Consider the following 24,595-nt stretch of genomic DNA (forward strand, 5'->3'; position numbering starts at 1 on the left):
TTCTAGAGCAGGGCGATATCTGGTTTTAAACATCATGATATATCACCAGCTAAACACTGCAAATATAGCTTGATGTCTGAAATAAGGATGGAACTACGGTTTTCCCCACATTGTGATTTTTGCATAGCGCACCCACCCACACACCCACCATGATTCACAATGATATATTTCTAGCTCAAAAATTATGCAACCAGGATCACAATATGGACTTCAAACCAGTTTTGGACAATATATTGACAGGGCCTAGAAGAATAACCCTCCCTCTGCATCACATGCATAGCTGAAGGCAGTGGAGGGAACAGGGAAGCAAAGTTTGGCTGCTGGTTTCTTTCCATGCATCGTTTTTATTACAATTACATGGGCACAAAGAAATATTGCATTCAGTTGGAAACACTTTATGCTTGGACTAAGGGCTCAGCCACACTTGCACTTGTCCTGTGCCTAAAAAGCACAGGTCCAAGCAGTTTTCCGCTGGTCCCACTGCTTTCCCCTGGGGAAACCTCATTACCACTGAACTGGAGCTAACATCAATCTGCAGAAAACCCAACTGACTTTTGCTCCAGTTCAGTGGTAAAGAGCGTAGGTACCGCAATACCTCAAGGACTGCCTCTCTCCATAGGAGCCGACCTGGACCCTGAGATCATCTTCCGAGGCCCTCCTTCATGTGCCTCCTCCTCGAGAGGTCCAGAGGGGGCAACACAAGAACGGGGCCTTCTCTGCAGTGGCTCCCTGTCTGTGGAATGCTTTCCCCAGGGAAGTTTGTCTGGCGTCTTCATTATACACCTTTAGGCGCCAGGCAAAAATGTTATTTTCACTAGGCTGTATGTCTTCTGAATGAAGACGTGGGAAATGAAAACTGTTGCGTTATTGGCCTTTGCTGATGATCTGATGATAGTTTTGGAAAACTAGAGGAAATGGAGACTCTTATGGTTTTAAGATTAATCATCAGAAAATGTTGATGTTAATAAAGAACATGACAACAGAAGATCCAAAGGTATTGACGGAGAGAACTGGATTTCAAATTGGAAAAAGTAAAGTATTTGGGTATTACTCTGACAAATATGAATTGTATGTTGTTTCAAAATAATTATGTTAAGACATGGACAGAAATTAAAAGGATATGTGCCATATTAAGAATAAATATAAACTTAGGTTGTACCAAAAGACACCTTTATGGATTTCATCACAAGAAGCCTTCTGCAGAAAAGAGGGGACAGGCAAAGAGAAATGGACAACATTCCAAATGCATCAAGGAGACTATAAAATTAAAACAAGGGAAGAACTAATGGTGAAAAGTTATAATATTCATTGGTTTTCTTATATGCAATTAGCAGAGAGGCTTGAATTCGATAAAAATATTTTTTGTATAGAGAAGGAAATATGGTCTTTTAATTTCAACTGTGCACAGATGATAACATGTTTGTTAAAATATGAAACAGAAGAGCAAGTTTAAGAATGTATGATTAAATGGGCAAAAATTGGTTCTAATACACAGATGGAACAGTTGGAGTATATTTGGACTAAAGGGTTAAAATTTACACTGTTATTATTTAAAAAGAACTTTTATAAAATTATGTATTGTTGGTACTCAGCTCATGAGAAACTATTAGAATGTATAAAGGTCTTTCAAATGAGCATGAAGGGAAATTTTATCCTTGGGTGATTTTGACAATTTTACAATTAAAACAATAAAGAATACTTAAAAAAAAAAAAAACCTGAGAAACTGTGAGACTCAAATAATGTCTCCAAACAAACAATCCATAACATTGGTTAAAATGCAACATAAGCAAATATTGTTTGTGTGCACCTGTACTTGAAAAAAACTCCATCATATTTAGCATCCCATGAGTCTGATTAGAAGTAAAGAATAAGTTAATAATGCCTAATGAAATTATGTCCAGTTTAGTGTAAAATATATTTTGGCAATATATTTTGGTTGGACATGAGTCTACAGTGTGATGCAGCAGCAAAAAAAGCTAATGCTATTCTAGACGGTCGCAACAGAAGTCTATTGTCCAGATAATGAAAGTAATAGTACTCTATTCATTAAAACTGAAATGGTTGGGCATAAAAGCCCATTTTTGTAAGGTTGCAAATTTAAGCCGCACTTTAACTTTTCACAGTCGGAATTTGGAAAGGAAGTGTGACTTATATTTGGAGCAATACAGTATTTATGAGAAATAACAGAGATGCTGTATGTAAGGAAAGAATAATGGTCAGCTGTGAGAATGGACCAACATCAAGAGAAGGTTTAAGTGTATATTAAAGAAGAGATGAAGTAATTTGGTCTGATCTGTAATAATTTGGAACACACACACACACACACACACAGACAGACATATATATATCCTGCCAAGTTGGAATTCAAGGTGGCTTGCAACATTTAAAAACAACAGTCATAGAAGAAGAATAAAAACAAATTGGTTAAAAGCAATACTTAGAATGCATCACAATACCAGCAGTGGCGTAGCTAGCCCCTGGGGTGCCCGGTGTGGCGCGCACGTCCTGCAGCCGGGGGCGCTGCATGGAGCCTCTCTGCCGCCTCCCCTCAGCTGTCGGGCGGCAGAGGAAGAGGCGGTGGGCAGACGCAAGCCCCAGGCCATGCTGCTGTTTCAGGCAGCGCGGAGCCTGCAGGCGCCCAAGCCACCACGTCACTCCCAGGAGAGATGCATGGTTTGGGCACGCTGCAGTACCTGCTCGCCCCCATGGTGTGGCGCCAAGTGCCAGCTGCGTTTTGTTATGTTTGTTGACTGAACAAACAGTCAACAAACAGTTTTGTGAGCCCAATTTTTTATTTTTAAAAACTCTTATTTTTGTCATTTTGTCACCCCACCCCCGCAGTGATGACACCCGGGGCAACCTGCACCCCCCACACCCCTCTTCCTCCGCCACTGAATACCAGCAATTAAAATTTGAACTGACAGCAGCCCAGTCATCAGCATCGTCTGCACCTTACTTTCCAAATGCATAAATCCTTTTACTGCAAAAGTAAATTGTTGCCTCTTTGCCTGAACAGAAGCAGGAGCCAAGTCACATTGATCTTATCACAAAGAGGAAAGTTTGTTTGCTGATTGGAATCTCAGTCCCACAGCACTGCTGAGGAATGAAGATTCCAATAAGCAAACAAAGTTTCTTTTTCTTCGTCAAGATCCACAGGGCTGCCTAGCAAGAGGCAAGGTGTGTGCCTTAAGCCCTGTGGATGGGGGGCAGGGGGGGAGAGAAACTTCATTTGCAGATCAGAATCTCTGTCGCTATGAAGGGAAGCTGGGTCTCTCCTTTGCCTAACAAGGTGTGTGCCGTAAACCTGCAGAACAAAAGCCAGAGCAAAACGGGGCTTGTGCCTTGCAGATTGTGCAGGCAGAAGCAGCTTTTACTGCTGCTCTTGACTCTTGCAACACAAAGCTGAGAGGCACAAGGGGCTTCTGTCTTGCAATCAAATGCTGCTTCCTGCCTGCTGGGTCAGCAAGGCCAGCTGAGCAGTGCATTCTCCATATATTACAGGGGAGGGGGAATATGAAACTTTTATCCTGGTATGGAATTCATACCATTAAGAGGCACAGTATGGATATATCACCCAGCCTTATGAGGAACGGTTGAATGAGCTGGGTATATTTAGCCTGGAAAAGAGGAGACTGAGAGGAGCTAGGATAGCCATCTTCAAATATCTCAAGGGCTGTCACATAGAAGAGGGAACAAGCTTGCTTTCTCCTGCTCTGGAGGGAAGGACTCCAACCAATGGCTTCAAGTTATCAGAAAGGAGATTCCGACTAAATATATAAAAAAACTTTCTGACAGTGGAAATGTTATGCACTGAAGTTCTCACCCTGGGCCACCCTGGGGATACTGTAGATAGTTTTCTCTCAGGTCCACATATGCAAATAAGGAATTGAAAGTGACGTTCAGTGATTGGATAGTTACAGAAAATTGTTACTGTTGCTTTGTAGTTGAGCTCTAAATAAGCAGGCTGGCTGAACCCTTCAGCTCAGTTCTGTTCTGACCTACGAATAAACAAGAGCTGTTTGAAGAAACGCTGTGTTGTCTGCTATGTTCACCCACAACTTAACACTGGCGACGAAGGTGGGATTGATGGACATCAGAGACACGGCCACCCTCTGAGCTGAGCTGAATCACTGAGCTGAAACACTGAGTGAAAGCATGGAGCAGAACCAATTCAGAGCTGACTGTTCTGGCTAGAGCACTGTGTTCCATCCATCGCTCTCCTCGTCGGCATCGGAACCATGGCTTCACTTGTGCCTCTACTGCCGTTTGCCCCAGCCTCTGAATCATGGGACTCCTACCTTGCTCGGTTCGACTGCTACCTCCAAGCAAATGAGCTGACAGGAGGGTCTGTAAAGCGTAAGTGGGGCCTCTTTCTCAGTCTTTGTGGCACCAAAGTGTTGAGAGCCAGTGTGGTGTAGTGGTTAAGAGCAGTAGACTCATAATCTGGGGAACAGGGTTCGCGTCTCCGTTCCTCCACATGCAGCTGCTGGGTGACCTTGGGCTAGTCACACTTCTCTGAAGTCTCTCAGCCCCACTCACCTCACAGAGTGTTTGTTGTGGGGGAGGAAGGGAAAGGAGAATGTTAGCCGCTTTGAGACTCCTTCAGGTAGTGATAAAGCGGGATATCAAATCCAAACTCCTCCTCTTCTTCTTCTTCTTCTTCTTCTTCTTCTTCTTCTTCTTCTTCACGATGGCCTAGCATTGGTTGTGCCTCTAGCAGTCCAGGCAGCGCCGTGGGACACGATTCAAGAGAAGCTCCACAACCACTATGCGCCGAAGCCGTCCAAGATTGATGCCCGCCATGCATTCTACCACTGGAACCAGGCAGAGGGGGAGTCAATTAACAACTACACCACCGCCCTCTGACAGGCCACAATGCACTGCGAGTTCTGAGACTTAGACGATGCTCTGATGGATTGAATCATCTGCGGGGTACGGGACATCTGTCTGCAACAACGTCTCCTCGCCAAGCCAGACCTCACGCTGCAGAAGGCCATTGAGGAGGCCGCGGCCTCAGAAGCTGCTGAACTCTCCGCCCAGGAGATCCACAAGGCCAGCAGCCTGCGTCTTGCTAGGAAGCCAGTTCCAGTGCATCATGAAGAGGCCAGCAGTGACGAGGCATCCTCCAGTGAAGACGGTGATGTGCACCAGACAAAGCTGGAGCGTGGGAAGTTCAAACAAGTCCAAGGGCCAATTGGAATGTGCCAGCTGTGGAGGCAACCATTCCCGTGCCAAGTGTCGATTCAGAGATGCCATCTGTCAGAAATGTTCCAGAAGGAGCCACATCACTAAGGTTTGCCGATCGGCTCCGTCCAACACCCCCCTTCCACCGACTTGCAAGTCCAAGTCTTCACTCCAGTCCGCCAAGGAAAGCTGTTTCGCTCTCACCAACTGCCACTGCCCATCTGGAATCACGATTGGCCAAATCGACTCGCCTGCGCGACGCAAGCTGAGCTCATTGAAGGAGCTCCGTGTGACATGGAGATCGACACCGGGTCTGCCCTGTCCATCGTGTCTTGGAGCACCATCAAAAGACTCGTACCCAGAGTGTCCAAAAGGCAACTCGACTCTCACCGCATACACCTGAGAGACTACCAGGGAAACGACATTCCCGTGGTAGGTGTTGGCCGGTTCTGGATCGCCTTCAAGATTTTTTCAGGCCTGCTCCGACTGGTGGTGGTCGAAGGTCAGAAGCCAAGCCTGCTAGGGCTAGACTGGTTTGATGCCCTCGGCCTGGAAGTCACCGGCATCAACTGCATCTCTAACGCAGAGACTGAGGGTCTGATCAAAGACTTTGCCGAGGTTTTTGACAGCACTTTGGGTCAATATACAGGTAGGCCCATCTCCTTTAGCCTGGATCCACAAGTCGCCCCCATCAACCTAAAGCCACACCGGGTTCCGTTTGCTCTCAAGGCTAAGGTGGACGAACAACTGGACAAGCTGATTGCCCAAGGAGTTTTGGAGCCGGTTGACCACGCCATGTGGGAAACCCCCATTGTCATGCCTGTCAAGCCGGACGGGTCAGTGAGAATCTGCGCCGACTACAAGTGCACGATCAACAAGGCACTTCAGCAGCACGCTTACCTGGTTCCTGTTGTCCACCACCAGCTGCATTCCCTGGTAGAGGATAAGGACTTCGCTAAGCTGGACCTTGCCCAAGCCTATCAACAACTGCCCATCAATGATGCCATCGCTGAAGCCCAGATAATCGTCACCCAACGAGGGGTGGTTCGTGTGCCGCCATTTGCAGTTCGGGGTGAGTGTGGCTCCTGGCATCTTCCAAAGCCTTATGGAGCGTGTCCTGCAAGGGCTTCCGGGCGTGGTGCCGTATTTCGATGATGTCTTGGTGTCTGCAGATTCACACCAGCAGCTGTTCGAGCGCCTCCACGCCATGCTGACCAGGTTCCAGGAGGCCGGGCTCAAGGTAAAGAGGGAGAAGTGCCAGATCGCCATTCCACAGGTGGAGTTCCTGGCCTATCTTATCAATGCCTCCGGCCTTCACCCAACCACATCCAAGATCCGCGCTATCCAGCAGGCCCCCATCCCAAAGAACAAGACGGAGTTGCAGGCGTTCCTGGGACTGCTGAACTATTATAACATGTTCCTGCCCCACCAAAGCGACGGTAGCTGAGCCTCTTCACCGACACCTCAGCATGAAGACACCTTGGTCCTGGGGTCATCGGGAGACGGTGGCCTTCAACGCGGTCAAGGCTCTCCTTTCATCGGACAGTGTGCTGGTACAGTACAGTGAAGCCAGGCCGCTGGTCCTTGCCTGCGACGCCTCACCTTTTGGCATTGGCGCTGTCCTCAGTCACCGTTTTCCAGACAGAAGAGAAGCACCACTCACCTACTTTTCCAGGATGCTATCTCCGCCCGAACAGAATTGCAGCCAGCTCGACAAGGAGGCACTGGCACTTGTGGCTGGAGTGAAGAGGTTCCATGAATACCTCTACGGCAGGACTTTCGACCTCATCACTGACCACAAGCCGCTCCTGGGCCTCCTCACCAGTGGACCAACTCCACCGGTCCTCTCGCCGCGCATGCTGCGATGGACTGTTTTCCTGGCTGCCTACCACTACCAGCTCGTCCATCACCCGGCGAAATCGATGGGCCATGCCGATGCCCTCAGCCGTTGCCCTCTTCCAGTATTTGTGGAAGACACAGCTCCTGCTTCATCGCTCCTCCTGATTGAGTATCTTCCTGCAGCGCCTGTATCAGCTGCCACTGTGGCCTCCACATCTGCCCAAGTTTACACCATCAGCCATGTGCTCAACTGGGTGTGGAGGGGGTGGCCACAAGGGCCTTTTGCATCAAAGTTCCAGCCCTTCGCAACCAGACAACACGAACTCTCAGCTCATTGCGGCTGTCTGCTGTGGGGAGACCACGTCGTGATTCCCCAAAGACTCCGCCAACGCGTCCTTGAGGCTCTGCACATTGGCCACCTGGGAATCGTCAAAATGAAGGCATTGGCTCAGTGTTACATCTGGTGGCCTAACATGGATGATGCCATCACTTCCTGGGTTTCTGCCTGTCAAGCGTGCCAAGAACCGAGGCTTGCGCCACCGGCAGCTAAGGGAGGGTGGTTGAGGGTGCACATTGATCTTGCCGGCCCCTTTCATGGCTGGACCTTTATGGTAGTGGTGGACGCCTATTCCAAATGGCTGGAGGTGGTCCTGACGCCCTCCATTACCAAGGCCGTCATCCGGGTGCTGCGAGGCCTCTTTGCAATGCATGGGTGTCCTGATGTCCTCATCTCCACTTATGGGCCACCGCCTCAGATCTCCGCTCGACCGGCTGCACCCAGACTTTGCCATGGCTGAACCCCCGGGCTGTGCTAACGGTCATTTGTTCCAGGAAACCAGGTCTTTGCCCGGAACTTTGTGGGGGGCATTCCTTGGGTGCCAGCCACAGTAGTGGGAGTCACTGGACCTCGCTCATACCAGGTGGCACTCGTAAACAGACGTTTGTGGCGCCGGCACATAGACCAGCTTAGGCAGAGTTGGGGACTTGGACACTACCGCGGTGCCCCCAACTGCGCTCGTGGCTCCGGAACAGACACTTACAGATGGCGAGGCTCCACCTACACCTCTCTCGCAAACTGCGGGTGTGGAGCCGAACCAAGCCGCTTCAGAGGGTCTGCCAGACTTCCCAGACTCAGACCACTGCCATGCCTGACATTCCGCCAACTCCACTTGCAGAGTTTCCACCCACAGAAGCGGATCCAGGGGACTTGGGTTCAACGCCACCTAGGGTTGCACCACAGCCTCAGCAAGAATAGGGCGGCCCCCTGGCCCTGGGTACCGGTCCTCGGCGGTCCAGCAGTTTCCAAGTGCCCAACTTATTTAAAGGACTATGTTGTTGGACGTGTAACACTGTCAGTCTAATGAAAATATGTGAAATGTAACCGATATGCTTTTGTGCCTAATTGAACGATTACAAGTAGTGCTGTATATAAGGAAACCATTACGATTGTAACTAACGCCTTATCTCAGTGGGGAGAGGTGTTATGTACTGAAGTTCTCACCCTGGGCCAGCAGGGGGATACTGTAGATAGTTTTCACTCAGGTCCACATATGCAAATAAGGAAATGAAAGTGACGTTCAGTGATTGGATAGTTACAGAAAATTGTTACTGTTGCCTTGTATTTGAGCACTATATAAGCAGGCTGGCTGAACCCTTCAGATCAGTTCTGTTCTGGCCTGTGAATAAACTAGAGCTGTTTGAAGAATCGCTGTGTCGTCTGATATGTTCACCCACAACTTAACAGGAACAGTCTCCCTTGGGAGGTGGTGGATTCTTCTTCCTTGGAGGTTTTTAAGCAGAGATTGGCCATCTGTCATGGATGCTTTAGCTGAAATTCCTGCATTGCAGGGGGTTGGACTAGATGACCCTGGGGTATCTTCCAATTCTATGATTCTATGAATGTTGATTTACTCAAATGGTCTAACACTAAAAACAAGAACCACATGAAAGTGACTTCTGCAGGAGGTGCTTTAGGGTACAATTCCTCAGACCATTTTTTTGCTATTAAGTAAGTATGCTGAGCTGGAAGCTGGCACTGAAGATTTGAGAGAATTCTCACAGAAATTATGACAACTGTGGAGCAGTACTGACCCTTCCAGGCCACCAAACACAATTTCCTCTCTACTATCTCCATTAAGCTGCCCTGGGTGAGGCAATTTCTGTCTGCCTTGTGGCATGCCAGCTCCTTTGTAGAATCAACATTACTGTTGTCTTCTTAGCCTCATAAACACACTGTCTGATTTCTTAGGCCACATTGCTAAGGAAAAACACAAAGAACAGAAGCTAACCTAATTTTAGCTCCTGGAGCCTGGTAGCTCTTCAAGACAGAGAGATGTCTCTGTGAAGCAGGACACAGAAGCACCTGGATCCCTTTGACTGCATCACGCTGGGATTGAAAGTAGGGCTGTGTGCACACAAAGTGTTTGAAATGCACAGAGCTCTTTTTTCTGTACACATCTGTATAGTTTGTCCATACCTGTGCATTACACTGATAGCTGAAGCAGCAGCCATATCATCATCATCATCACCATCACCATCATCAATTAAATTTAATTACAGCCTTTCATCCAAGGATAACAGGGTGGTTTGCAGTATAAAAACACAGAAACATATAATTAACACTAACCCCCACACCTGCGTTCTCAACTCCTCCCCCTGTGTTTCCACGCCCCACTGTAGGCATGTGTGCAAGTATTTATTTACCTTGTGTGTGCACAGTTGTTGTTGTTGTTATACACGTTTTCCAGTATAGTATACCAGACTGTCATCAAACAGCAGATTAACTTTTAACCCTTAAAAAACAACGTGTCCCTTTCAGCCCCAGCAGTAGCCTACTCTCTCTGAGTTCAGGAGAGATGAGGTCCATTGCAGGCAGGAATTTGTTTGCTTGTGTACAGCCAAGCAGTTTCTAAATTTTTTCAGAAACAAGTTTCCTGATACACCAGACTTTCACCAAAATAAAGCGTGTCCCCCAGCCCAGCAGTAACCCACTGATAAAGCATAAACTAAGGTAAATGTGGAAGCGAATGAACAATTAGAAGCTAAGTGCGTCCTGAGAAGCATAAAGGAAGTGCAGTTCTCTGCAGCGCTACACACCCACTGCAACATCACCATGAGGGGAGCCACAGCAAAAAGTGTACTGTTCACATGCTCTTTCTCTTGTACACACATGGGCTGAAATGTGAATTTATTTAAGCTTAAAATCTATTTTCACATCAAACCTGGTTTGTGGGGGAAAACACATCAAGTCATCAGAAAAAACAGGATGTGTCTGCATTGGGGTTGAAGTGTCATGTACAATAATAATTTTGAAAAGCCAAGCACACGGTATGCACTGAATGCACACTAAACTGTAGTGTGTGCGCAGCCTAGGACCTTCTGAACCACATCAGTCATCCAAATAGCATTTGCAGGTAGCTGTGTAAAGGCACCTATGTAGAGAGCTGACCCTACAATTACATGGAATCAGTTCCTATTAAAATTAATGCTAGCTGATTCCCCATAATTATAAAAAATATGAAGGGCAAAATAAACAAATAAAACCATAATATTAGCAAGCCTTGATAAAGCAAGGGTCAGTCATATCTAAAGAAAAGATAGATTAGCCATTGCTGCTGCTTGGGTGCTTTCTGAGCATGAGAGTGTTCCATATGCCCATTCTCCCAGTAATCCTTACAACCGTCTGTTTCATCACCATTATCCTGACATTGTAGATGGAGCGTATGTATGTATGTCTGCTAAGACTGAAAAAACATCAGCTTAACTAAGACCAACTGGTAAGTTCTTGGCTGAAGTAAGATTTGTCTTTCAGAGTCTTGCAGTCTATTGTATTCTTAACCATTACACAAGCTCCCACCGAATACATCTTTAAGTTAAAGTGTTCTGGAATGGCCTATCAAAATGTTGCATAAAAGAAATTCCATTTGATTTTGAGGAGTCATCTGGCAAAACATTTAAGGAATTCTGAGGGAAGTCAAAAGTTAGGTAATGTTATGGGGGGCGGCGGAATCAGATGGGTGGATGGATGGATTCACATACTCCTGGTTTGTTCTGGTGCTAGCATTTTATTTAATCCACACTCCCAGGAAATGTATTTGCATATTAAGCTCAATAGTTCACTTTCTGTGAAATCAAAAAAGTGCAGGTTCACAACAAGGAAATAGTCATATGGAGAGGAAAAAAGGTACTTACACTGCAAAGTGATAAATGAAACACTTCCATCCACTCGGCCGTTCCAGAAAGTTGTACACATCTCCCTGCATACTAGTTTTGGTTAAGTATGGGCCATAAAAGCATTTTGTAGGGTAGGCCCGGTGTACCTCACTTCCTGTCATGGGTTCGGTGTTTATCTGGAAAGCAGGATCATGTGGATTTTCTTCTTCAGAGTTCGAATAAATTTTTGATCCATTAGTCACCAAAGAATCGGGATCAAGTGCCACAGAAGAATACTGCATATTGTTTAAGTTTGCTCGCACTTCCAAAAAGGTTGCAGACTTCCTGTGTCCATTCAGGTTCCCCACTTGGGAGTCAGAATGCTGAACTCTACTGCAAAGGTTATACATTGGGTGCCCACCAGTTTCACCATTACCGTAAGACATTCTGTAATGAAGTAGGTGTATTGCTCACCTTGATCAATATTTAAAATTATAAAAGGTATTGTATATCTTCTCTGCCTTTGGCATTCTCCAGCCACCCAGTAAGAAGTCAAACATTATTGTGGAACAACACCGCTGTGTGCAGCCAGTCTGTCACCTGTTACCAGGATTCTGAAATTAAATCACAAGAAGATGTTTAGATAATGGAAGTCTCAAGTAATAGATAAAGGCTCTGAAGGAGGAAAGCAATTAAAGAGTCACTATGCAGCAAAGCAAGTCAGGAGCATGACTTGAGTGTTATTTATAGACTAGTACATGGCACCATTTTTAACAAACTGACACATTGCTTAAGGTTTGGAAATGCTGACAGTGGCCCATAAGGAAGTTCCAGGAATCATTTGTGACAACCACATTATTTATTTCAAAATTCACTTAAAAGTTTTGTCCGTAAGAGAGTTCACCTAAGGCGCTTAAGTGCACATTGAAAAGTGAATGGAGCAAAAACATGCAGGAGAAATGGAATTAGTTGCAGCTCCCTGTTGAATGTACATTCTGTGGCACACCTGGATTTGTCTAAAATGGACCCAGTGTTAAAGGACAAGTCAGAACTGCTCAGCTGCCTTTTCCTTTTATTTCTTGTTTCATTAAAAACATTTCTAGACTGTTTTTCCTACCAGGCCAGTATATAATAGGCATAAATAAAAGCAACCCCCCCCCCCCCACAAATACAATACAATAAACGAAAAGACAAACAATCAAAATAGACTTTAAAATTAACTTTAAAATGCTTGGCCAAAAAGGCAAGTTTTGACCTGGAACCAAATAGTTGCAAAGTTGGCACCAGTCATTCTAAATTTTATATTAGCATTTTTGGCTAATATGTCTGGCATCCAGAGTATACCCGGTTGTATTTGTAAAACCCAGTACTGAGACTGCGATACAGCAGACAAGATAACGCTTTGAAAGGGCAAGGCCTCCTTCTATGAATTATTGAAAAGTTTAACTTTAAACTGCATATATAACTTTAGGCATTTTGTAATTAATTATTTCTCTTATCTGTGTGAACTGATGGTACACTTAATTATGGGGATGGGGTGGAGAGAAACCTTAGAGATTATTCTTTTGGTTTCTTGCAGTCTGTATCCTTTACATTTTTTCAGTCAGATTTTAAGCCTTAGTTCCAGTGAAGGTAGGAAACTCCTGCGAACCTAGTGCAAATAGAACCTTTTAATCTTTTACAACAGCTTAATACAAGATTAGGCACATGGCAAATGTTAATGCACTCACTGCTTCAATGTTTGGTCTGGATAACCAGTTAACCCCCCCCCAAAAAAAACCCCCACTGAGAACTGTATTTTGTTCCTTCCGGAAATTATTTTGCTTTACCGACTCGGAGCAAGTTAGTCTTTAGACATACTGTATTACCAAAAAGAAATGGTGTGTGTGTGTGTGTGTGGAAGACTTGGACAATTCACATAAAATACCATAAGAAAGCATAAGAAAGCATGGTCATTATATTGTCATCAAGTCAGTCTTCATAACTGCTGCTTCAACACTGAGCAATTTCATAACTGTATCTATACCATGTCTATCCTTCCCGCATTTGAATGCAGGGTTTTAAGGCTTAAATTCCTTTTCAAAACATGCCCATTCCCAGATTTCACTATTTTGAGAGGTTCTAAACTTCTGAAGAGCTCTCTTTGTACAAACTTTGAATACGGCATACACATTAGATATTTCCAGCAACGCTGTTGCATCAGTATTTCCTCAGTTGTCTAGTGATTGCATTTAACTTTTCTACCCTCACGTTTAACATTTCAGAATGAATTTATAAGCCAGCAAAGAGAAATTTTGCTTGCTCAAATCCTTAAAGCAAATAAAATTAGCTGGAATACTCAGTCATATGTCTGATAGCGTGCAGCAGATCTTGGTATGGCGAGGCGGCTGCTCCTGATTTGATGCGTGAGACAGAAAAGACAAAACCTGAAACCTTCTGGAAGGCAGCACATACCCTCTCCTGTTGCAGGGTGTTTTTTCTCTCCCTTGGCGCTTCCCTCTGCTCCATATGGCATAATCCAAGGACAGGAACAGCGAGAGAGTCGTCTGGCTCTGCCCCCTGGCTGATAAAGTCCCACCCTAACCCATTCAGAGGACCTCCCCATGTCTTGTTAGTTTTCCTTTGGCAGAAAACCTGTAGGGCATCATTTTGATGGTGCTGATCATTTTGTGACTGACAGATGTGGCTTTTTCCTTTCCTGTGCTTTTATCAGCATGTGGGGAGGGGTGGCCTGGCAGATTTCCCTCTCTACCCTTCCTTCAAATCCAGAACAAATGGATTAAGCATAGTTTTCTTATCTCCTCTGAATTCAGACTTGGCTTAATTTCAGACAAAGCTTAATGGACAGGATCTGCGGAAGCCTTGGGTGTTAAAAATGCCTATGAAGATTTGATGAAACCCATGCAAGACAATTTCAGCATCATGCACCAACTGAACATCATCACACTGCTCCTATCTTGGAACTAACTATCTTGCTCACTGGGAAAAGCCTTCAGAATATTCAAGAGCAAGTCTAGCCAGTTACATTGCTAACTGGAAATGTCTCCATGCTGGCAGGGGTAAGTACAAAACCTTCTGCCTTTTCCCCCTGTTTTTAACAAAGCACACTTTTAAGGCTTTAAAAAACCCCTCAAACTTTCTCAGAACACACTGGCTGCATTCACACATCACAATAAACCACAATTCATGGTTTACTGTGAACAGACAGAGACGTTCCACTTTCAACAGAAAGAAACCACAATCCCCGACTTCGCATTGTCCAAGGTGGGGATTTTGGTTCGTTTGAGCCACGGACCTACTATTTAAAGAAACAGTAAAATTGAAATTGGGCATGTCCAAACTCTCAGACACACCTACAGCAACTCTTTTCATCTTTGTCACAGACTTCTAAGATATACATCTTTAAAGATGGGGGTGGCGGGCCTGTTCCTAAAACTGCATCCGAACAGCAGAGCACAGCCATGAAGTGTTGCATGAAAGTATAGACTAGACTTTATACCAGTAAGGTTGTGATCCTATGCGCATTTATGTACTAGGGAATAAGTCCCATTTAACACACCTGGAATTCCTTCTGAGTAAATGTGCAGATTGCCCCATTCAATTTAGTTCTATCTGCACAAAGGTGTGAAATTTGCTATGGGGACACTGAAACCCAATTTCTTGCAAGTTGGGAGGTTTTCTGCAATGTAGGCATACAAAAACAGGTTTCAACCACCTTCAAGGTATATATACGTTGGTTTTGGGAACAAGATTCAGATTCTCCTGAAATCAGGTTTTTAGCCCCAATGGCTTGGTTTCAATACAATCATAACAAAACGTATATGCAATAAAAAGGCTTATTGGATCCTATCTACTGTACAGTACAAAATTCCTCATAACAAATAGTGAATGTATGTATTTTAACTATTCGGCCAGTCCTAGATGTAATTTATCAATTCAAATTATAACCATTTCTCTATGAAGTGGTTTTCTTGACAAGATACAGCAATTGCTTGAGCAAATTAACTTCTTCATCTTCTGGGCAGCTGCTGTCTTGGTTCAAAAGAACATAGCAAAAGTTTTCAAAGTCAGATATTGCAGTATGCCTATTGTAAAAAATAAATATATCTATCTTTCTGGAGTAGGGAGACAAGGTATAATATAAAACATATTATTTCTCCGTTGCTTTCTGGCTGCAAATTTATAAAAAAGTTAAAGTATAGCTATTTTGTATATCTAACACCAAGAAAGGAAGTTCTTTAAAAGCAGTTGCATGAAAGTTTTTGTCAAAGGAAAGAATGTGCAAGCCTATTTTTAATACTGAAAGTGTGATCACGCTTTAGGAGTAAACAAAGCTGAAAACTGGATGTTAGAATCATGGAACTGTAGAGTTGGAAGTGACCTTGAGGGTCATCTTAAGGGCTGCCACATGGAAGAGGGAGCATGCTTGTTTTCTCCGGCTCTGGATGGTAGGACTCGAACCAAGGGCTTCAAGTTGCAAGAAAGGAAATTCCAACTAAACATTTGGAAAAACTTTCTGACAGTAAGAGCTGTTCAGTAGTGGAACAGACTCCCAGGAGAGATGGTGGACTCTCCTTTCTTGGAGGTTTTTAAGCAGAGGTTGGATGGCCATCTGTCATGGATGCTTTAGCTGCGATTGCAGGGGGTTGTACTGGATGACCTTTGGGGTCCCTGCCAACTCTGTGATTCATCAACCCCCTGCAATGCAGGAATATTAACTAGATCATCCGTGACAGATGGCCACCCAACCTCTGCTTAAAAACCTCCAAAAGGAGAGTTCACCACGGCTGTAGGACTTCCTCAGCATTTGCATGTCTTCTATCCTTGCTGCCTCAACATAAGGTATCTGACATTTTCACGTCACCTGTCATCTAACATTCCTTCTAGTATCACCCACTACATTTTCACAGCGTTATAAAAGCATATGTTTGGGAAATTTCAGGTACTAGGTATTAAAATAACTGTCTAGTTACCAACACCTAATTTTTATGATCTCATAAGAGCTCAGAATGGGCAACAAAATTCCCATTACAGGGGGCTTTAATAAGGTATCTGTCATACTGAATGTGAAATTTAATACCACATACTGAATGAAACATTTTTAACTGTATGGCTAACTTATGTGAAATCCATGACCACTGAGAAAACTACAAATGCCCCATAATGAACAATGCAGAAAGCAGTTGCATATTTTGAGGTGAAATGGCACAAAACAAAAACACTGATCTTTGCCCATTTCTTAAATCTCAGCTGTTCCTGTGGATCTGAGTGAACAGATTCTGGCTATGAGTTGCACTCAGCTAACTTTTCCTCAGAGCAGACCCATTGAAATTAATTACTCAAGGTCTACAGTGAATAAATGTTAGCTGAATGAAACAATATCTGTATTAACAGCCATGCCCATGAAGCTGACCAATCTGCCATCTGCGGCTCTTTCTTGTTATCTTTTAATGAACCAAAATGGTGAATGGCTGAGTTTCCAGCCTATAAGTAATTTGCCACTGCATTTTTAAATTGAAATAATTCAACTAGTTGACCACCTGATTAAGATTTGTACCTCGTCCATAATAACGGGCCTTGGAGGCTGCTGTTTCCTGCAAATCAAATGCTACCAGTTCCCCAAGTTGGATCTCATTCCTTTCCACATGCCTGCATTAGGTTATAATTTATAATTATACTATAAATATTATTAATAATAATTAATACATTAATAAATTATTGGGTTGTAATTTATTCTGAAATTTGACATTTTTCACTTTGCCTTTTTTTAAAGTAAGTCCTGTGTTCAGTGGAAGCTGCTCTATTAGGGCAACCTGGGTACTGCCCTACCAAGTGAAACCTCAAGCAATCATTTTAAGTTTTCTCCAAAATTTGAACACAACACACTTTCCTGTCCAACACACACGTTCTTATCCTTCAATTTGAACATAAGAGAGACTGCTGGAAATATTATTGTCACTCTCCCATTCTCTGGGCAATTAGCTCTTACACCACTCAAGCAAACTATATTGCTGTGGCCACAAGATCTCTTCCAACCATTTCCAGGACACGAAAACCACATGAACATTTTTTGCATTTTTCTAGGGCAGTGGATACCTTGGATCTCCACTCTCTCATCTTCTTTTGATGGCAAACCGGCCAATCAGGACACAGAAGTTAGCATACAGCCACAGAAGAAAATTAGACCATATTATGTTTTCTGAGCATGCAGAGTTGTTTCCTTGAGGGCCACACTTAGCATCAGGCCCCACAGCAGGAGGGCTTGCCTGGCCAGCCATTCTGCTTGCCTGCCTTTTCTTTCACTGACTTGCCTTTTGTGTGAGCAAGTACCAATGGTCACCCTGTGAGTCTCCTGTCGTGTTTTTATATATATATATATATGTATGTTTTTTATCATACCATTTTTAACAGTAATTAAACATACTTTTACATCTTATTCAATTTTTTTTACTTCCATCAGTCATGTCTGAAAATTTTCCAATCTAATCTCTTAGTATGCATTTCTTATTTTCCCTATTACATTTCAAACTCATAACCAATGTCTCTATCTTTTTCTACTTTGTAACACTTCGTATATTTCGCCTTACAAAACTTATTGTAGTCCTACTAGCATAATTTGTTGATTACAGTTGCTCTTCAAATAATTCATATACTTCTTCCAGTCTTCTGTAAATCTCTGGCCCCACGGGTTTTGAATCCTTCCTGTCATTTTGTCCAATTCTGCATAGTCCATTAATTTTGTCTGCCATTCTTCTTTCGTCGGAATTTCTTCTTGCTTCCATTTCTGGGCTAACAATACTCTAACCGCTGTTGTTGCATATAAGAACAGTTTAGCATCTTGTCTATTAATGGCTTGGCCTATAATACCAAGTAAAAATGCTTCTGGTTTTTTTAAGAATGTATATTTCAACATCTTTTCTATCTCATTATATATCATTCCCCAGAAGTACTTTACTCCTGTCGTTTTTATTTTAGCATTTTTTCTTTTCTTTTATGGATAAGGCATGGGGGAATTGGGAGAATTTAAATAAACATCATTATTTAAATGTGTTTCTAAGCTGATGAAATTAAAAAGCTTTGTACACTGAGAGGAGTGGGAGGCCCTCTTCAAATATATTCTAGGCCAGTGTTTCCCAAAGTGGGCGATTCCCCCCTGGGGTGATGGAAGGATCCAGGGGTGGCATAGTAGCCTCAGGTGCAATGGGGGGGGGCATTGAATAAAAATAAGCGGGCAGTGGAAACATAAAGAAAAAATAAATTTTTGGAAAACCATTTGTACCTGTTTCATCTGTTGTGTAATGACACTTACCAATGTAACACAGAGTTCAAGCTTCAAGGTGTCTTATTTATAACATCTTTCTTTAGAATGATACAAGATGTAGGCAGAAATATAGGTGCATAAAAGAATGCAAATTTGTCACTGTATCTTTCTGTTTGTTCACGTAAAGTGGGTGCCGAGTAGGTTTTTTTCTGAAAAGGGGGCAGTAGGCCAAATAAGTTTGGGAACCTCTATTCTAGGACATGTAATATATTTTTTAATATAGCAATGGATGTTATGAGCCTGGAAACTTGTTGACACAGATACATGATGGGAATTGTGTTTTTCTTGGCACTCTCACCCGATACGTACTTTCTATAGTAGGCATAAAGAGACTTCCTGTTTTGATTTGGGAGGAGGGGACTAACAAGGGTTAATCCCACTTATGCAAGTTGTTTGGAGCAACTACAGCTGATTGTGAGGGAACTCAAAGGCTAAAGGTTTGAAGCAGAAATAACCTATCTGAGAAGTTTGGAAAGGGGTGTGTGGGTGTGGTGTGCTTATTAAGGTTGTGTATCAGACATGGACAAATCCTGGATTCTGAACTGAATCACCTTGATTCAAGTCCATCTGGGATTTAGCTGGATCTGGTTGAGATAGCTCCAGAATCCTCCATGTTTGACCCAGAGAGACCCAGGACTGTCAAAAGGGGTGTGATTACACAGGAAGGGGTGTCATGGCTTCTGCAGTCCTGGCTGGCTCAGGATGGCAGTTGTAAGGTGAACTGTCAGAGAGGAGGAGGAGATGCCCTCAACACGAGGAGCCCAGGAGGGATAAAAACAGAACAACTTGGCCACACCTCCATGACCTCCTAGCAGGCCTGGTGCCCACATGCCCTTTATGTGAATGGGGGAGCAAGTAGATCCCAGTCCCGGCAGCTGCAAAGGACTTCAGAAGGTGCTGGTGAATGAATGAGAGACAAACAGACATCACTTCGGTGCATCAGTGCATCAGCCTCCCACAGATTATCCTTTTGCTGTCTGCATTAGGGATCTTCCTTTTGGAGAAGGGGTTGTAGTCAATGAAGCAGTATTTGCTAACCCTCTGTTGGTTGTTGTGGAAGCCTCTGTGCAGCATTTACAGTTTTTTTTCATGCAAGTCAAGCTCTCTTCCTGAAAGGAGTCGTGGTTACTGAGTGCTTGACCAGCAGCAACTGTTAAGAGTTGAATGCCTACAGTGTTCACCACAAGATAGTTTACCTCCATGTTTGGTTTACAGCCATTTGCGCATCCTTTTTGCACAGTGCATGTACACTCTGTGTTTTCTGCAAGGGGGCGTAATCCAAGGGAAATCTACAGTGAGTCACAAAGATGCCACAAGACTCTTCAATTTTTCTGCGATAGACGTACATGAAAATCATTCTGGAAATTGCTGCCAGAAGCTGATGAATGAGTTATTTATTTAGCCAATACCCTATATTCAGTGGAGGAAGAATAGACATGAAGTATTTGCAGCTGTCGTATTTTAAGGCATGTCCCCCACCCACTTTTAATTAACTTAAAAGTATAGTCAGCGGAATATAACTTAAGGTCTCTCATGTCTTCTCATGAACCCAAATCCAATGGCCTCACTTTATAGTAACTACCGGTAGGTTTTAAGCTTATATGATATGCTCAAAAATCTTATTGTCTCCCAGTTTTAAAGTTTATTCACCTACATATTCTCAGAATGGGACAGGTTGGTAATTCAATACTAAGAAATGACTAAAGCGAGTTTTAAAAAACCTCCAATGCAGTAAGTTACAAAATCCATATTTCAACATTCTATCAATATAAATGACTGGAAATAATGAATAAGTTGGTGTATTGAAGACACTGTACACTTGTAATACTCAGCGTTCTCCATTGAGCTACACAAAAGGCGGCAAGAATTACTGCTTGCAATATTAGGCCTATTCTTATTGAAGAGGTATCAGATAGCAGCAGCAGAAAGCTTTCAAATAATGAGACAATATAAATTCTTGTACACTGAGCTTCAACTGTTACTTGATTCCTTGCTTCAATTATATTAAGTGTCCTAGCATTGTATTATTAGGTTTGCTTCAATCATTAGTAGTGCACTGGAAAAGGATCCACCCCATTGATAATGTGGAGGTAACAAAATATTGTCAAAAGTTGTACAACTATAAGCACATTTTCAGTGGCTGATCAAAGGGAAATCATTGCTTCAGTAGACTTACTGTATAAGAAATGTCTGCTATTCAGAAGAGTTCGAAAAGAAGTCACATCTGCTTCAAAAACCAATTTAAGGGCCAAATTGTGTGTTTACCTCACATTGAAAGGCTATTGTCCAGTTAAACAGGAACATAAAAGCCTGCCTTATCCTGTCAGACCGTTGGTCCACCCAGTTTAGTATTTTCTACATTAGCAATGGCTGTCCAGGGGATCAGACGGAGTCTCCTAACTATCCCTCAAGATGCCAGGGATTAAGCCTCAGACCTTTTGCATACAGTGCTCTGCTACTGAGCCACTACCTTCTAGAATCATATATAATTACTAAACTATACTATACTATGGTCATACCTTGGTTGTCAAACTTAATCCATTCTGGGAGTCCATTTGACTCCCGGAATCGTTCGAAAACCAAGGCGCAGCTTCCAATTGGCTGCAGGAGCTTCCAGCACTCAATTGGAAGCCACAGAAGCTGCATCGGATCTTCAGCTTCCAAAAAACATTTGCAAACCGGAACACTTACTTCCAGGTTTGTGGCATTCGGGAGCCAAAACATACAAGTGCCAAGGCGTTCGAGAACCAAGGTACGACTATACTATACTATACTATACTATACTATACTATACTAGGTGACCTTGGGCCAGTTGCTGCCTCTCAGCCTAACCTGGGTTGTTGTGGGGATTAAAGGAAGAGAGGGAGAACCATGTGTTCTTCCTTGAGCTCCTTAGAGGAAAAGGTAGGGCATAAATGCAAAAAATAAAAATGTTCCATGTGTTCTTCAACACTGATTTTACAGAGTTACTGAGCACAGGAAAAGCCTATGCTAGTGGAGGTTTACACCTGCAGGCTTTTCTTCACCGATATTCACACCCCAAGTGTGGACCTTAGGTGGGCAGCCATTCATGCTGTGCAGCCACAGGTGTGCCTGCCCATTCTGTGCCTGCTGTCTGTTCATGCAGTGTGTATGTGCACTGGGCTATAGTGATGGTCTCAAAGTCACTGTAAATTCCATGGTTCAGTGAATGTAGATTTGAACCTAGGACTCCCTAGCCATAGTCTGAAATTCTAACCAGTACGTGCAGAGTAGCCTTCCAGGTGTTGGTGGGACTCCATCACCTGACCATTGGCCACGATGACTAGGGCTGATGGGAGTCCCAGTATCTGGTGGGCAGCATATGGGTGACCCCTGCACTACACCACACAAGCGTTAAGTGTGAGCTTTTATTAAAATGCTTTGAAAATACACACCATACATTTAAAGCACCCCCGCCCCAAAGAATGCTGGGAACTGTACCCCTTACAGAGGTGCAGTTCCAGCAACCCTTAAAAGCGAGTTCTGGGGACCTTTTTGGAGGAGCAGAAATGTGTTTTTAATGTCTGGTGCGTATGCAGTAAAACGCTATTAAGAGAAAACAGGGTAGGACCTCCAAAGTTCAGGTTTGACAACTCAGTCTTATCTTTTCAGTTTATACAGAAACCCTTTCAGTGACATGACTGACAATATAACTGTTGCTGAAACACTAACATGTTACTTGCATGTTTTCTTAAAATGTATTTAGCATTGATGGCATACTGATAGTGGCAAAATTAAAACTATAATTTCTAGTTAAATTTTATTTTAATTAGCAATTTTCATTAGCAATGAAACGAAGGGCTTGGTTGAAACTGCAATGTGCAGCTTTTCAGTTCAAATTTGATCTTGGCAATCCACATCTGTGTGCATTTGAAGCTGAATCCTTCAGTTCAAATTCAGACTTATGTCCTCCCCTCACCCATGTGTCCAGTCTACCAGCAATATCACATCTAGTTGTTTCTAAATTCCACTGCCACACCCCAATCATTCTCTCCATTCTAAGGCAAACTGGGCATGTGCACAGGTAACATAAAGCCTGTGAGCACACCCCTTTAAAAAAAAGTCCTGCCCAGGATGTGTGATTTATTGAATATGTGTTTCTGTCATGCCTCAGCTTTCTACTTATGCACAAATCTGAGGGTTTAACTATTAAAAAAAAGTACTCACTGCTGCTCCATTTCAGGAAGTATACACAATATGACATAAATGAGGAAACAAGCAGTGTGCACAAGTTTGGGGAAAGATTGTAGTGGTGTAGTTTGTATGATCAGATTTCAGCTTATCCACAAATCTAAGGGTTTAACTGTGGGGGTGAGGGTTACTTCACTGCCAGAGTGATACACAGCTGCCAGAAAACGAATGAGAAAGAAAACACAAATAGAGGGTGTGGAAAGAGTTGGTAACAAGCCAGTTCCACCCAGAGGGGGGGAAATGATGCTAAGTGTCCACTGCCAATTTATTGAACATGCATCCCCCTCCCCTGTGGATTATCTTCAAATCCAGAAAAAAATAATTTACTGGTAGAAAACACTGAGATTTGAGTGACATTGTGTGGATGACATTATATAAATTGGGACACAATCAGATTCTAATCCACACTAAATTTCAGTGTGGATAAACCCCAAAGAACAAGAGAGGACTCTTGAAAATGCCAGCAACCAGTCCTATATTTCAGCTGTTCCTGTGCGAGTTAGGAAGAATAGTATTAATCAGGAAGCAAGCACAGCAGCTTTCTTCTTTACAAACTTTTTTGCAGGTCAGTTAGTGCACAGAGGGGAGTGGGATTGCATATGCTGGCCCTAACCTCCATTCACTGTACAAAGCATGTATACATGCAGGAATTGTACATGTGTTCAAGAATCCTGGTTGCATCAGCATTCCTAATCACAAGTACAGATTCTACATGTGTACAACTGTCCTTTCTCACATCCTACCCAACAAATGGAATTAGAGCACCTGGTTCCTAAACACGCTTGCACCAGTGGGAATAGGATTTGGTCTCCAAGGGTGACAGATTGGTGACACCTAGCTTTTCATCTCCTCAGAAAGTTAACACGTAGGTACAGATATAAGCCTACTCTGCAAAACTATGAAACTGCAGCTTGTAGTCTGCAAATATTTGCCAGTTGGGTTTTCTTAATGAATAAGTACTAGTACAAGTCTAGTGAACTAAAATTTCTTAACTTTAGAAGGGATTTCTGGTTCTCTCTTGGTACTACAAGCATGCTGTGTGGTCTTTTCAGTGCATCAGTGAGCCTGGTTTAAACACAAATATGTGCACAAGCTGAAGCCAGAATTAGACATCCAGTGAGGTTTTTTGATCCCATATTTGGTACAAAGCTGAGGGATTTGCAACAGAGAAATGGCAAGTGTATGGCAGTATGGAATTCTTCCTCCCCCTGCTATCCACACAGACAGACACAGCCCACCATCCCTCAAAGCCTGGTCTCTGAACAGGGCTAGCGAAAAACAGCTGGGCAGGGGGGTTAAAAAGGCGCCTCACAGCTGTGCATGATGGTACACGATGCATTTCCAAGCCCAACCCTTCTCTCTGCTTCCTGTTCACTTTTTATTTGGAACCTGTTGGGTGGACGCGCCAGGCCACCTTCTTCTTCCTCCCGAGCAGCCCTCGGAGCTCCCTCCCGGGATGTCCTGATCCCCGGCAGACCCGGAGCAAGGCCTGGTGGGGCCTGGAGTCCCACGGCAGCCCTGGAGCAGCCCCGCCGCCCACAGGCCTCCTGCCAAGGCTTCCCTTGGCGTTGGGGGTTTTCTTTGGCTATGCATTTTGCTCTCTCACTTTGTATTTTTATGTTGTGACCCCCCCCCGCCGCGATCTCCGGTTGAAGGGGGTTCTACAAATCAAGCCAATTCATCAATAAAATTATTCTCTATTTTATTCCTACCCCGCCCTTTAGAAATATATGAGGGAGAAATCCCCCATCCTTCAACGAATTAAAGCTATTTTCCTATGAAAAACCTACAGTCCTTCAACGAATTAAAGCTATTTTCCTATGAAAAACCTACAATCCTACAATTCCAATGAAAAACCTACAGGCGCCTCAGAGAAGCGCCCCTCC

The 24,595-nt window shown here is 43.6% G+C and overlaps 1 protein-coding gene across 6 annotated transcripts in view; it reads right to left on the bottom strand.

Annotated features, from left to right (window-relative positions):
* The window catches only part of LOC308477160 (potassium voltage-gated channel subfamily KQT member 1-like), a 357,143-nt gene extending 332,644 nt beyond the window's left edge, over window positions 1–24,499 (bottom strand). For 4 of the 6 annotated variants that reach the window (XM_081005506.1, XM_081005504.1, XM_081005505.1 and 1 more), the window contains exons 1-2: window positions 13,631–14,698; window positions 11,216–11,790 (exon numbers count right to left, since the gene is read on the bottom strand). In XM_081005506.1, coding sequence (XP_080861632.1) covers window positions 11,216–11,622 — 407 coding nt within the window. In that variant the 5' untranslated portion in view covers window positions 11,623–11,790; window positions 13,631–14,698. Of the gene's footprint in view, window positions 1–11,215; window positions 11,791–13,514; window positions 13,570–13,630; window positions 14,699–20,673 lie in introns of those variants that run through there. The other 2 variants (XM_081005502.1, XM_081005503.1) reach the window with 2 other exon arrangements.
* Window positions 24,500–24,595: the final 96 nt, after the last annotated feature.

The sequence above is a fragment of the Podarcis pityusensis genome (assembly GCF_964106645.2).
Source record: "Podarcis pityusensis genome assembly, chromosome: 5".
Classification (NCBI taxonomy): domain Eukaryota; kingdom Metazoa; phylum Chordata; class Lepidosauria; order Squamata; family Lacertidae; genus Podarcis; species Podarcis pityusensis.